The sequence below is a fragment of the Leopardus geoffroyi genome, chromosome E1, assembly GCF_018350155.1.
Source record: "Leopardus geoffroyi isolate Oge1 chromosome E1, O.geoffroyi_Oge1_pat1.0, whole genome shotgun sequence".
In the NCBI taxonomy this organism is placed as follows: Eukaryota; Metazoa; Chordata; class Mammalia; order Carnivora; family Felidae; genus Leopardus; species Leopardus geoffroyi.
Window position 1 is genome coordinate 4,536,827 of NC_059330.1, and position 14,595 is coordinate 4,551,421.

General features: G+C 42.7%; 1 protein-coding gene and 1 long non-coding RNA gene across 4 annotated transcripts in view; one reads left to right on the forward strand and one right to left on the reverse strand.

The window, feature by feature from the left end:
• LOC123603019 overlaps nucleotides 1-14,595 on the forward strand; it is a 78,929-nt gene that overhangs the window by 14,244 nt on the left and 50,090 nt on the right. For both annotated transcript variants that reach the window (XR_006714679.1, XR_006714680.1), the window contains exon 2: nucleotides 10,012-10,113. This is a non-coding gene — a long non-coding RNA (uncharacterized LOC123603019). The remainder of the gene's footprint in view (nucleotides 1-10,011; nucleotides 10,114-14,595) is intronic.
• Nucleotides 1-14,595, reverse strand: part of LOC123603011 (myosin-4) — a 67,076-nt gene that overhangs the window by 4,166 nt on the left and 48,315 nt on the right. For both annotated transcript variants that reach the window (XM_045487380.1, XM_045487379.1), the window contains exons 14-33: nucleotides 14,441-14,590; nucleotides 14,154-14,324; nucleotides 12,960-13,269; nucleotides 12,782-12,849; nucleotides 10,839-10,926; nucleotides 10,640-10,757; nucleotides 10,137-10,260; nucleotides 9,905-10,041; nucleotides 7,975-8,230; nucleotides 5,844-6,086; nucleotides 5,574-5,750; nucleotides 5,348-5,493; nucleotides 5,174-5,264; nucleotides 4,696-5,085; nucleotides 3,921-4,047; nucleotides 3,228-3,346; nucleotides 2,904-3,100; nucleotides 1,622-1,805; nucleotides 1,372-1,537; nucleotides 1,150-1,274 (exon numbers count right to left, since the gene is read on the reverse strand). In XM_045487380.1, coding sequence (XP_045343336.1) covers nucleotides 1,150-1,274; nucleotides 1,372-1,537; nucleotides 1,622-1,805; nucleotides 2,904-3,100; nucleotides 3,228-3,346; nucleotides 3,921-4,047; nucleotides 4,696-5,085; nucleotides 5,174-5,264; nucleotides 5,348-5,493; nucleotides 5,574-5,750; nucleotides 5,844-6,086; nucleotides 7,975-8,230; nucleotides 9,905-10,041; nucleotides 10,137-10,260; nucleotides 10,640-10,757; nucleotides 10,839-10,926; nucleotides 12,782-12,849; nucleotides 12,960-13,269; nucleotides 14,154-14,324; nucleotides 14,441-14,590 — 3,387 coding nt within the window. The remainder of the gene's footprint in view (nucleotides 1-1,149; nucleotides 1,275-1,371; nucleotides 1,538-1,621; nucleotides 1,806-2,903; nucleotides 3,101-3,227; nucleotides 3,347-3,920; nucleotides 4,048-4,695; nucleotides 5,086-5,173; nucleotides 5,265-5,347; nucleotides 5,494-5,573; nucleotides 5,751-5,843; nucleotides 6,087-7,974; nucleotides 8,231-9,904; nucleotides 10,042-10,136; nucleotides 10,261-10,639; nucleotides 10,758-10,838; nucleotides 10,927-12,781; nucleotides 12,850-12,959; nucleotides 13,270-14,153; nucleotides 14,325-14,440; nucleotides 14,591-14,595) is intronic.

Consider the following 14,595-nt stretch of genomic DNA (forward strand, 5'->3'; position numbering starts at 1 on the left):
GTATAATACAGCAGTTCCAGGAGCCTGCTAAGTACATCATTTTTTTTTGTTTATTCAGTCAAAGATTATATAGGGTAGCTCTGTAATAAAGGTGCTTTGTAAAGTGTAAAGCGGTATATAAATATTATTCATAGGAGTAATAACAAAACCTATATGATTAAACTCATGTAATAAACATAAACTCTCCATGTGTTATCTTATTCAGAGAGAGAAAGAGAGAGCATGTGGGGCAGAGGGGCTGAGGGAGAGAGAGAGAATCTTAAGCAGGCTCCATGATCAGCATGGAGCTTGACATAGGATTCGATCCCATGACTCTGGGATCATGACCTGAGCCGAAATCCAGACTCGGATGCTCAGCTGACAGAGCCACCCAGGCGCCTCTCAGTCATAAACATTAAACATTAAAATGTTTATGTGTGCTATATGAATTCTTGTTGTAGAAATTCTCAGTCTTAAAACATATGTTTTTCTGATTGCAAAGTATATGTTCACTGCAGAAAATGGGGCAATGTATAAAACAAAGAAAAACCTCCTATTGTGCCCTGCACCCAGACATAACCATCTTATTGTGGTACATTTTTTCTAGTCTTTTTTCCTACTTCTATGTATTTCTGCATGATGACATTATAGTGTATATTCAGATGTGTGTTGCTTTAAAAATTGTCTACCATAAATATTTCCCCATGTTAATTATGTTTAGGGTTGCATAGAATTACATCATATGGATGTTCCTTGGTTGCTTCATCTTTGTTCTTGGATTGCACATTTTTGTGTTTTTTTTTTTAAATTTTTTTTTCAATGTTTATTTATTTTTGGGACAGAGAGAGACAGAGCATGAACGGGGGAGGGGCAGAGAGAGAGGGAGACACAGAACTGGAAGCAGGCTCCAGGCTCTGAGCCGTCAGCACAGAGCCCGACGCGGGGCTTGAACTCACAAACCGCAAGGTCATGACCTAAGCCAAAGTCGGACGCTCAACCAGCTGAGCCACCTAGGTGCCCCCATAGTATTACATTTTTAAGCTTTTGCTAACTATCGCCAAGTTGTCCTTCATAAAGACTGTGTGCATGATAATGGATCCATTGCCTGCTTTGGGTGTTTTCACCCATGTCTTTGATCCCCCCCCCCGCCCAACACATCATAATATGTACCTCTGCTTCCTCTAAGGCAGCCTGAATATCGCATTTCTCTTGTTCCACTTGCTTCTTTATCTTCTCCAGTTCATGGATTTGCTTCCCTCCCTCAGCAATCTGCTCCGTGAGGTCAGAAATCTCCTCTGTGGGTGAATAGACCAGGGAGAGGTGGTCAGACTGGTGTGGCATGGAAGGGTCGTACCACGGCTGTTGGAAGTACAGAAGTTCAAGAGCACTCACGCTGCAAGTTCTTGTTCTCTCGCCTCAGGGTTTCCAGGTGATCCAGGGATTCCTCGTAGGCATTCTTGACCTTGAACAGCTCAGTGCCGAGAGAGCGGGACTCCTTCTGGGAGGCCTCAAGTTCAGCTTGAGTCTCCTCATACTTCTGTTTCCACTCTGCCAGGACCTGAAAAGCAGCAAATTGTCAGCCTCTGCAAGGAGACAGGGAGGCCAAGTAAAACTCTGATGAAGTTTCAGTAGTCTGGGCCACCTTGTCGAAGTTCCTCTGCTTCTTGTCCAGGGCCGCGCAGGCTGCGTTTGTTCTCTCCACGTCGAGCATGAGGTCTTCCACTTCGTTCTGGAGCCGCTGCTTCGTCTTCTCCAGGGAGGCACATTTGGCGTTCACCGCTTCTACGTGCTCCTCGGCGTCCTGCAGACGTTGGGCCAGCTTCTTCCTGAAAAGTTAGCCAAGCAATTAAGGAGAGTGGTCAAGAACAGGAGCAGGCGATCACCTCCTTGGTCCCCTTCTCAGTCCTGCTTCTATAATGGTGCATTACGTATGGTCATCTGAACTGTGGCAGCCAGAACTGCTTTCTAGATTGTTGCTGTATGAAAAGGTCCAAAATGGTGAACAACGGAATTCAATTCTTAGAGGCTGCTGTTAGCACTCTATTATATGGGTCTTACTGTGTAAGTGATTCAGGACTTTAAGGACTTCTGATTGAGTATGGTTGCAGAAAATGATTATCCAGGACAATTCTGTTGATTGATTTATATATCTCATCTCTTTCCAAAAAGGATTTCAGGCTAACTAGGTGTTTTACCGGGCAGAAATGTACTGAGCATATTCATTTGCTTTCTCAGCCTTTCCGTTTCATTTTATGTACTTTATCCCCAGAGAAAAATAGCTAGTTTCTTCTAATACATATTTGGAATTCTCACCAGAGAAAGAAATTGGTGGATAAATCAGAATAATTCATGCTGTTTAAGCAAAGGCAGGTTTAATTTTTCCTTCTGAATTGCCTATATTCTTGCTTCATTCCCCATAGTGTTGCCAGCTCTACATATTTAAGGTACAGAAAAGCCTTTAGCCCTGAAGTCCAAGAAGATCTATTTGAAGGTCCCCTTTGGTCTGTACACAGACTAAAGCTTTATTTTATTTAGACTAACTGTGGACATTATGTACAATTTGGTGGCCTCCAGCTATGTCTTCTTATTACAATACTTAAGAAGGTGGGCTCTGGAATCAGAATATCTGGTTCTAATCCTAGCTGTACCATTTATTAATTGTGTGCTCTTGGGTTAGTTGGTTCACCTCTCGTAGCCTCAGTTTCCTTGTCTGTAAAATAGGGATAAAACATGATGTTGCCATGGATACTAAATGAGCTGACATATGTATAGTACTTGACATATAGTGTGCAGTCAGTAAATTTCACATCTGCTGTTACCCTTATGTTATCATCATCAACATCATCATAGTGTTGCTGGGAGTTGTTGAGCTGTGCAGCTAGGAAACCATGTCGTTTTCTTCCCCCAGTGTTCACAGCACATACTTGGCCTCCTCCAGCTCCTCTGTGCGCTGGATGGCATCCGTCTCGTATTTGGTCCTCCACTGGGCCACCTCACTGTTGGCCTTGGACAGCGCCCTCTGCAGCTCGGCCTTGCCCTCCTGCTCCTCCTCGTACTGTTCCCGCAGCAGGTCACAGTCGTGGCGGGAGGACTGCAGGGCGTGGGCCAGCGCGTTCTTGGCCTGTGGAAGTACCATTTCAGTGACTTAAAATCGTTTATTCAGTGCTACATAGTTCACATACCCAGAGGAGAACCAAACTGGACGTGTTTAGATTTGCTTAGCCGAGAAGACCTTTGGTAAAACTCACTTTTGTTTCTTCCTCCAGCTGATGTTTCAGCTCCTCAATCTGTTGTGTAGATGCTTGTTTGTTCCTTGAAAGCTGAGAGACCAAAGCCTCTTTCTCATCTAATTGTCGGGAATATTCACCTAAGAACAAGAGAAATAGATGAATTTGTTAATGGCATAAAAATAAGCTCAAGCTTTCTTATGTATCTGTATATACTTATATATGTGTATCAAGTATATACTTTATCTGCTTCTAACTATGAGTATAGCGCTGGTTAGAACTGGAGTTAAGCAGCAGAAATGCCACAGGAGTGTAACAAACTACTCTGCTCATTCTTCCTTTGTATTCTTTCTGACCTGCTCAGCAGATTCCAACAGTTCGTTTATTCCCCTCTAAAATGGGAGAGAGTAATGCTGTTTATTCAGAACCCCTGGAATCACTTAAAAAAATTTTTTTTTAATGTTTATTTTGAGAGAGAGAGAGTGCTAGCAGGGGAGGGCCAGAGAGAGAGAGAGAGGGAGAGAAAGAATCCCAAGCAAGCTCTACACTGCCAGCATAGAGCCTGACATGGCGCTGGAACTCACAAACCAGGAGATCATGACCTGAGTCGAAATCAAGTGTCGGACACGTAACTGACTGAGCCACCCAGGCGCCCCACCTCTGGGATCACTTTTATTTAGTACGTAGTTTCAGGGCTCAGGAAAAGTCCCCCACCTGCTTCTGTCTGCAGACGCGCTCTCTGAGCCATCAGGTCATTGATCAGCCGCTGCTGCTCCTCTTCCTTGGTCTTAAGTTCACTCACCTGGTCTTCTAGAGTGCGGCACATCTTTTCCAGGTTCCCCTATAGGACATGTGTCAGTGAAAGGTGAGACATCGAATGTAGTAAAAAAAAAAAAAAAAAAGTAAAGATTCTTCAAACAAAGGTTTTTTTAATGTTTATTATTTTGAGAGAGAGAGAGCGTAGACAGGGGAAGGCCATAGATAGAGGGAGACACAGACTCCAAAGCAGGATCCAGGCTCTGAGCGGTCAGCACAGGGGACATAGGGCTTGAACTCATGAACTGTGAGATCTTGACCTGAGCCAAAGTCAGATGCTTAACCGACTGAGCCACCCAGGTGCCCCTAAAACTTGATTCTTAAAATATTTTTAGAGTGAATAAATTCAAGTCAAGTGTGAGTAGGAAGTTATGGCACCAACTTTATGGGACAGGCTAGGATTCAAATATGATGAGTGTGGAAATGTCCTTGAAGTGGTCATCATTGGAGCCTGTTCATTTATCCCACTGATACTGATGCTTGCTTAACGTGGATTTTGCAATAGTCTTAAGGGGTCATAACTAAGTACTGACAAAAATGAAGTAGAAGGGAATATATTAGAATATTAGGAAATATTAGTGTTGTAAGCTGCCGGCAAACAATGTTTAATGACAGAACAATGAGTGTTACTACAGGTTATTAATTACCATCATTTGTAGATGGTATTTGGTACCTTGGCCTTGGAGATGGTCTCCATGTTACTGGCGAGGTCGTCGATCTCCATCTTCAATTCGCTCTTCTCCTTCTCCAGCTTCTGCTTGACCCTCTGTAGGTTGTCTATCTGCTCCCCCAGCTCGGCCACGCTGTCCGCGTGCTTCTTCCTCAGGGTGGCCGCCATGGCTTCGTGCTGCAGAGTGGCCTCCTCCAGGTCCCTGCGCATCTTCTGGAACTCGGCCTCCCGCTTCTTGTTCATCTCGATCTGGGCAGAAGTGGCCCCGCCGGCTTCTTCCAGCCGCTCGCTGATCTCCTCCAGTTCGCGGGAGAGGTCTGAGCGCTGCTTCTCTGCTTTGGCCCGGGAGGCCCTCTCTGCCTCGATTTCCTCCTCCAGCTCCTCGATGCGGGCCTGGGGTGACACACATACATTAACATAAACTCATCTCAATCTCAGGGGTTTTGGGGGTACAGAAACAAATGGAGGCTAGATGATTCACCTGCAGCTCTTTGATTTTCTTTTGTAGTTGAATTTCTACTGCCTGCTCATCTTCAATTTTACTTAGCAAATTGCTGATTTCAAATTCTTTCCTTCAGACAAAAGAATGAGACATATTAGTACTCCAAGGAATTGAAAGATGATACCACACAGGATGTTTTTCTGGAGTTCCTACTTTTTGAGTCTCTCATCAAGTTGCTGTTTCTCATTTTCTACATCCATTGTGGATTCTTGGGCTAATTTTAGGTCTCCCTCCAGTTTCCTCTTTGCTCTTTCTAGATCCATGCGGAGTTTCTTTTCTTGCTCTAATGACCCTTCAAGCTAATGAGAAAGGAAAGTATGTTAAACATTGAAAGTGTATTTAAAAATATCCTTCACATGGATATCAGAACCACACTTACGTCATCCACTTGCTGCTCGAGCTTGGTCTTAGCTTTGCTCAGCGTGTTGACCTTGTCCTCTTCTGCCTGTAGGTCATCCAGGGTCTGCTGGTGGGCCTCCTGGAGGGCCTTCTTCTCCTTGGTCAGCTTAGCGATGGTTTCGTCCAGGCCTGCCATCTCTTCCGTGAGGTTTTTCACCTTGAAAAATTAAAGAAGAAATGGTATCTGCTCTAAAGCAGGTTTACTAGGCTGACGGAACCTCGATATGGTAGAACAGAGTGTGATTCGTACCTTGTTCTCTGTGGCATGCTTCTCCTTTTCAACCTTGGCCAGGGTCAGCTCAAGGTCGTCGATGTCTTTCTTGAGCTCTGAACACTCGTCCTCCAGTTTCCTCTTCTTGGCCGTCAGCTCGGCGTTGATCTCCTCCTCATCCTCAGCTCTCTCAGTCACCTCCTTGATCTTGGCCTCCAGCTGGATTTTGTTCTTAATGAGTTGCTCACACCTTTCCTCTGCATCAGCCAAGGCATCAGCTTCCTGTAGAGGGATTCATTAAGATATTTAGAGACCTTGTTACTGATTTTGAACTTGTTCTTTGCACAAAGTAGTAGTGTTTGTTGAATTCTGGTGACTCTTTCAGTATGAATGTAAATTAAACTTAATTGAACATTATTACATGGCTTAGAGAAATGCAGCTAATTAAAAGTGAGACTATAGATTTAGAAGCAAATTAACCTGAAAAATGATTGTATTGAAGCAATTGACTACACAGTAGTGTCTAGAAGAGTGATAGGCCGATGGAAGCCTGAGCTCTTATCTCAGTATTGCCTCCGTATGGATGAACTCAGGAAAATTGCTTTATTTCTATTGTTCTCACTTTTCTCATAGGGAGTTGAGGGAGTGGGAATAAATGATCACTAGGAACACTTTAGCTATAATATTCAAAGATTGTGACTTAGATTGGTTAAATTTGGTTTTGATCATTCTCTGCTCACCTCAAACAGCTAGTTGCTGGACTGGATTTAGAAAGGAAAAGAAAAAGAACTTAAACAGTTTTATGCCAATGAATACCTTTCCATGCACCATTTGTCACACACTCCCAACCTTCCTGATAATCCCTAACTGTGCTGTAATTGTCCACAATTTTCATTTCCATTGTACGGAACACCTATTAGTCTCAATGTGAATTTTAGAATATACAAGAACATGCAATTTTGAGGCACTATATAGCTCCACACATTTTTTTTTTATGAGTGACTAAGGGTCTCAAATAAAAATCAGCTCAGCCTTATTAGATTACTCTAGCCCGGGGAATTTCTTTAACTTCTTACTCAGTGCTGGTTTTGTTCATACCTTACGTTTTTTAGTTTAAACACTTAAGTGGATGATAATGGGGACTTCCCAGCGTTCCTTTGCTGTTATTTTTAATAGTGATGCACTCAATAAATATTTATTCACTGATGATAATAACTGCGAAGAGAGGTTAAGACGGAGAGGCTTTTGATCTTGTGCTTTTGGGAAAAGGTAACCTTCATGTAAGCGAAGTTATCAGAAAGAAAAGCTGAAAATAGCTTAACGATTTTAGGTTTCTTCATGACATTGGTGGGCTGTAGGTCCAAGGAAATGGGAAGTTACATTTGGCCAGAGCCCAGAACTGTCCCCCACCCTGATTATAACTCTTTCCTGAGATAATAAACGGAAGTCTAAAGACTCAGGGTCTCTATCGAAGGAAGAATCGCAGAGGGTACTTGGCTTTACTTTAGACTACGGTTACTCAGTTCAGGTAACTGCAAACAGGTTTATTGAACTAAATCTCAGTAGGGATGGAGAGAAATAAGAGTAATGATTTTTCTTTCATTTCAATACAATCTCCTACACCGCGTTCGGAAAATAGGATGATCCTTGTGAGGCTGGGATGAAGCCTGCAGGGCAAGTGGGTAAAATATTGACTGAGTTTTCGCTTTAAACTGCTTCCTTTGTGGCTGTTAAAATTGTGATGTTATTGAATACGTGCTTTAGTCTTCCCTTTTCCATTTGTAATTTGGAAGTCATTGTGTCTTCCTCACAGGACTATTGAAAGGTAAGCGAAATGCTAAAAAAAGTAACTTGAGATTTTCTGTTTCAAGATGAGGTTATTTGTGGGGCGCCTGGGTGGCTCAGTAGGTTAAGCGTCTGACTTCAGCTCAGGTCATGATCTCATGGCTCGTGGGCTCTGTGCTGACAGCTCAGATTCTAGGGCCTGCTTCAGATTCTCTGTCTCCCTTTCTCTGTCCCTCGCCTTCTCACACTCTGTCTCTGTCTCTCTCTCTCAAAAATAAATAAAAACATTAAAAAAAAAAAGATGAAGCTATTTGTAAATCCAAAGTATCTATGCCTTCCAGAAATGCTTCCATAACATGGTGTATCCCAAATACACAGTACTCACGGATTGAACCTGAAGCTGCAGGTCATTTTTCTCTTTCAAGAGAGTGACCATCTTTTCCTCCAGTTCCTTCCTCTTCGCCTCTGACTTGGCGAGTTCGTCTTTGGTTTTCTGAAACTCCTCCTTCATGGTGGCCATCTCCTTCTCGGTCTCTGCGCTCTTGAGAAGGGGCTTGATCTTGAAGAAGAGTTTCATCCACGGCCAATGCTTGACGTTCATGAAGGCGCGGACGTTGTACTGGATGCAGAAGAGGGCTTCTCTGAAATGACGTGAAAATATCAGTGTAGATTGATCCGTCAGAGGCAGCGTCACTGATGTTATTTTGTATTTTCCACACAAATTCCCCTTGTAATGATCCCGTATGTAGAGATGATTTATACGCAGGCTTTATATATACACACACACACATTCCTGCTGATTCCCTGTCTAACCACTTTGCTAATGTGTACTGCTCATACCAAATAATCCTGTGTTCTTTTTAAAAGCAATTTTTTAATGTTTATTTTTGAGAGCGAGAGAGACAGAGTGTGAGCAGGGGAGGAGCAGAGAGAGAGGGAGACACAGAATCTGAAGCAGGCTGCAGGCTCTGAGCTGTCAGCACAGAGCCCGACGAGGGGCTCGAACTCACAAACTGTGAGATCATGACTTGAGGGAAGTCGGACGCTTAACCAACTGAGCCACCCAGACACCCCTAATTCTGTGTTTTTAAGACCTGACCACGCTAGCAAAGGAGCTGACCTTAAAGTGGGAATACTTTGCAGGTATGAGCAACACATACCAATTTAAGATCATTTGGATATACAGTCTTAGTGATTTGGGAGTGGGCGTGGCAGTTGTAAGCTGAGTGTGCCGCTTGGCCGCTGGCACACAGATGTGAGCTGTAAGATGGCATAGGGTGCTTTCTGCGTTTCCCCGCTGTGTGAACTTCTGATGTAGCCTGTCTTTCTTGAAGCCTTTCCTCTTATTTTGATTACCACTGAATTATCCACTCATCAACTTTTGTTAGCTTCTTCAGACAATGTACTGATGTTTCTCAAATTCTTTTAAATGCCTCTCATTCTTAGTTGTTTAAATTGTTAATTTCTGCAGGGGATTTAGTATGCATTGAGCACTCAAATTTGTTTTATTTAAATAAAATTTTAAATAGGAATAAAAGATATCCCTTCTGCAGACTGTAGCAAGAGATAAAACAAGGTTTGACTACCTTGTAGCAATGTGTAGTCCTCTTTATTATTAAAATGTAAATTCTGTTTCTGTATAGGTGCAAATTACAAGAACCATGACTCTGAGAAGGCAAATACCATGCAGAAGCCATAATGTAGACATATGGGAAAGGCTTGGGAACACTTACAGTGCAAATCCAAATCAGCACAGATGAGCAAAATGAACGCAAAATGTCTGTGTGTGTGTGGGGGGGGGGGGTGGTAGGGAGCACAGTAGTGCTGGGTAGAGCAAGCTGGACGAGGTTTATTGGAGAAAGAAGCACATGTTCTGAATTGGTAAGTAGGTAAATTAGGATGAGGGGAAAAGGCTGGGGCAAACGTGAAGACAGACAAGTGAATTGTGTAGCCTGGCTGGAAAAGGCTGTGTGGCTGGGGATGACGGATGCAGTGGGGAATAGAGACAGCCTCGATGGCCACGCAGGGAAACTTGGATTTGACGTGAAATGGGAGCCACAGACGGAGATACGGCCTGATGAAAATGGTGCTTATTGCCGAGTATTCTGGCAGGTCTGTGTGAGGTGGATGGAAAAGGAGAAATTGGAAGGAGTCCCAAATGTGAGGGGTTAAGCAAAGGCTGATGTGTTGTAGGAGTGAGTCCTGAACTGTGTGAGAAGCACGTATCAGCCACAAAATGAAAGTTAATGAAGAAAGAACACTGAGTAATAGTCCCCAAGGGATCTTACAGTTCTGATAATCTGCACAGCTTTTACCTCCTTTGCAACATCTTCTGATATTCTACCCTCATTAGGAATCCCCTGCAGACAGCTTGAGTTCTTGTTATAATCTGGGCCAACTTTTCGTCTCTCATTTCTTCCAGAAGACCCAGAAGGCCAGCTTTGAAGAACACCTGGAGGAAAAGTGAATCCCATGTCATCCCCATAGTACAGAAGATGCAGAAATGGTGAAGGGAATGGGTCAGGTATGCATAGATAACAGCTATACCTTGGTATGCCCAAATTTATATTGGGTGTGATCAATATCAATAGAGGCGAGAAGTTTCTCAGAAGCCTTCTTGCTGTCGATGAACTGTCCTTCTGGAATAGCACTTGCGTTTAAAACTTTGTATCTGTTCAGTGAAACAAAGAAAAGAATTATTAGGGAGGTGTGATTATATGTGGAAACTGAGACACCAAAAAGAAGCATTAACAAAAATCAGAGATAAAGTAAAAGTAGAAAATCCACATGTCCTTTTAAGTTCCAACAGTAAAACAATGTGATTTTTCTTTTGCCTAATGCATGCCTCCTTCCTGTTTATAAGAAATACCACCCCTTTGAACCGTTCTCCTGCCCTGCTACCACGGGACTATATTATTTGACTTCTTAATTTTACAGTATTCACTGAGTAGGATACATGAGACACAGGATACATGAGACACAGAGGACAACAGTTAAGGTGACAGAATGGTCTGCAGCATGCAGTGAAATACAAACAAAGAGAGACAGGCCTTTGTTTAAAATCCCCATATAAGATTCTGCTGGGGAATCCCTTCCTGCAGATGCGGATGCCTTCCAGCACTCCGTTACACCTCAGCTGGTGCAGGACAAGTTCATGCTCCATGGCCCCTGCAAATAGAAGCGTACTTAGTTTTGGGTAGTCCATTTTCACTTGTGCCTGTTTGATTATTTCATGCTCTTATATCTTACCAGGAGTTTTGGTTTCATTGGGAATGATGCACCGTACAAAATGAGGGTGTGTGCTCCTCAGATTGGTCATCAGTTTATTTAAATTTTCCTAGAAAACCAGACAGAAGGAAGTTCTTGATGAGGAAGTTTTATTTCAGATTGCTTTTTTTTGGTAATTATTTGGACTGAACCTAGACACTCTCTTAACTGTTAGGTATTAGCCTATGAGGCTTCGATTGCTCTGTATTTTAAACGTCTCAAGAGCTCTAGCCTGCCAAATAACCACCAGGTCAAAGTGCTGGGAAGAATGCAGCTCTGTAAAGGTATTCATTTATAACATCTAGGGTCTGCCTTATAAACAAGCTGCAAATCCAGTAGCCTTGATGCATAGGAATTGTTCTCAACTGGGAATCAGAAGACAAAAGACTGTGGTCTCGTTCTGCCAGCTAATGAGCTGCTTGACTCTGTAAAATCCCTTTCGACTCTCTGGGCCTTAATCTGAAGAGTTGAGATTACCTCTAAGGCCTCTTCTGTCTGTCTCAGTGCTGGTAATTTTCACAGTAGTAATTTACAGTGGTAACCTAGGTTAACCATTCCTTTCTCAAGTTTATTATTCCTGGGACCTGTGACTTCTTGTTTTGTATTGTTTTGTCTTTTTTTTGAAGAGTCTAAAATCCAGAGACTATATAACCTTGTTTAGGTGGATTTCGGGTGCATAGGAAGAATGATCCATGGTCTGAAGCATCTGGAAGGACTTATTCCAGAAGTTGAATAACTGTTTATGACCGATGATGATGTTTTACTCAACTATAGGAAACTCACATGTAAATATTTCTTAGGTATACTCTGAGAAGGCAGAGTGGCTTTTTTTTTTCTTTCATGTCTCATTTAACTATTCAGAAATGAAATAATTACTGTGAGCTTCTAATCTTGAAGATACATACAAGGATGAGTTGATGAAGCAAGAGCCTCCATGAGATAATGCAATTTGATAGAAAGAAAAAGGACAGGCTGGTTTTACTGTTTCAGTCATGGATTATATCCTCATTTTAGTTTTAAAAGGAATGAGACTTAGCCATACAGATTCTGACAAAGCAGTCATTAATCCAGACATTTCACACACGTCCCTTTGGAGGCGACAGTTTTTAAGCTACCTAACAAAATCACATTATTTGTAGTAAAATTGTTGTTATTTTAATCTCAAGATATATTTTCTAAGCTTAATCATCCATATATCACTAGGCTTGGCTTTAGATGATTTCCAGCCATTACAAAAAATTAAATCCACCTCAGAGGATGAAGATGTGTTTTGGTGGAGGGATGTCCTAAAGAGTGTATCTCTGGTTCCTTCTCAAACAGGAACTCGGGAGCATCTCAAAGGGCAACATTAGTAGAATAAAGATACGGCTTCCCTAGAGACAGCCTTGAAGTTCAGCTATGCTTTAAAAATCAGCCTGATTATGTAATAAGTAAGCTTCTAAGGATGTTTTGGCATTCCTCAGTACATCAGATGATCATAATGAGGGATAATGGGTAAAGCATCTGACCCTGTAAGAGTGGTTTTGCTTTGGTTCTACCATGATAAGAGAATATTAGAACATTCTATTCCATTCTAATTTATTTCAAACCCTGTAATTATGATAATTCATAGAAACTTAATAGGATTTTGAGGAGCACATGGGTGGCTCAGTCGGTTAAGGTCCAACTTCAGCTCAGGCCATGATTTCACAGTTTGTGAGTTCAAGCCCCGCATTGAGCTCTGTGCTGACAGCTCAGAGTCTGGCGCCTGCTTTGGATTCGGATTCTGTGTCTCCCTCTCTCTCTCTGCCCCTCCTCCACTTGCTCTCCCTCTCTCTCTCTCTCTCTCTCTCTCTTTCTCTTTCTTTCTCTCTTCTCTCTCTCAAAAAAAAAAAAAAAAACCATTAAAAAAAAAATAGGATTTTGGGATGGACTTTGTACTTTACCCTGAAGAGGGCTGACACAGTCTGGAAAGAGGAGCCCTTCTTCTTAGCACCTTTCTTTGTACCACTGTCTGAGGTAGAAAGAAAAACCCATCAATTAAAGTAGAATCCTAGAGGCTGGAATGTTGTATGGACATTCTGGGGGAATAGGTTTAATATAGATTGAAGGCACAGAAAGTACCTGCTTCAGCACTAGCATATGTGGAAAAGAGACTGGCCAGAGTCTTCATTGCGGACTTTTGGTACAGCCCAACCACGGTGTCATTCAGGGGGTCCTTGTTCTTGTCCAGCCAGCCGGCAATGTTGTAGTCCACGGTGCCCGCGTAGTGGATCAGCGAGAAGTGTGCCTCGGCCCTGCCCTTGACCACCTTGGGCTTTTGGAAGTTGGCGGACTTGCCCAGGTGCTGGTCATACAGCTTGTTCTTGAAGGAGGTGTCCGTGGCCTTGGGGAACATGCACTCCTCCTCCAGGATGGAGAAGATGCCCAGTGGCTGGATTCAGAAAGGTGGATATTAGTGTCAACCTGCCTTCTCTCAAAAGATACAGACATGGTGACTTTATTTGATTAAATTATTAGAACTGCCAATTAAAAAATATGTAAAATAAAATAGGGTCATAGCTCACAAAGAAGTCCTTTTGTTATCACTAGAACGATTTTCCACCATTCCTTGCCATATTCAATCCAAAGCAACATTTTCAGTTAAAAGAATAGCTGAATTCAGACTCCAAATGTCAGCAGAGCACGTCTGGGCAGTTTGTTAAAATCTTCTGTATCATCACACTTTTTGCCTATTGAGTGAATTAATCTGCTGTCATTGTTTTATTTTGCTACGAAAAGGACTTACTGACTTAGAGTGATGTTTCATTTAGGTGCAGTAATTGAATAGTATAAATAACCCAAACCTTATTTAAGACATTTTCTGTATTCAATCTCCTTAAAGATAGATTATGGAAAAGCATAAGTAATTGGACTTCTTGACTTGTGAACAGATTACCTTTCATACAGGCCTTAGCTGGGTTACATGTGTACTAATTTTTGTCTAGAAAAAAGACTTATTTTTGCTGCTGACACCTAGGATCGTAGCAGAGGTAGATTGAGGACTAATGAGGTACTTCTGGTAGTAGAGCACATCACCTCAGTTGAGTTCTCAGAGCTGCTTAAAAACCGAGTTGCGTTGCTGTTAGAACCAAACCGTTCAGAACCCAACAAAACGAAACACTGATCCTTCTCATGTAAAAGTTGAAAAGAGGGAGTTCGTTCTAAAGAGGAATTCTGATATCCATCTATTTAGATCACAGTGATACTTTCTAGAATTGCTTCAGACACTTGGGAGGGTGTCCTTGCAGTCAGCCTTTCTTTACAAGTCATACGAACCTTCTCGATGAGCTCGATGCAGGCAGCCAGGTCCATCCCAAAGTCGATGAACGTCCACTCGATGCCCTCCTTCTTGTACTCCTCCTGCTCCAGCACGAACATGTGGTGGTTAAAGAACTGTTGCAGCTTCTCGTTGGTGAAGTTGATGCACAGCTGCTCCAGGCTGTTGAACTAGGGCGTTGCAAACACCAAAGAGCTCAAGTGAGTTTGGGAAACCCAGGGGGAATTCGGCAGAGCAGACACGAAGCAGAGGGGCCTTAACAGGGCCGCTTATTCCAACAACTCACATCAAAGATCTCAAAGCCAGCGATGTCCAGGACCCCGATGAAGTACTGTCTGGGCTGCTTGGTGTCCAGCTGCTGGTTGATGCGGGTGACCATCCACAGGAACATCTTCTCGTAGACGGCCTTGGCCAGGGCGCCCACTGCGTTGTATACCTTTG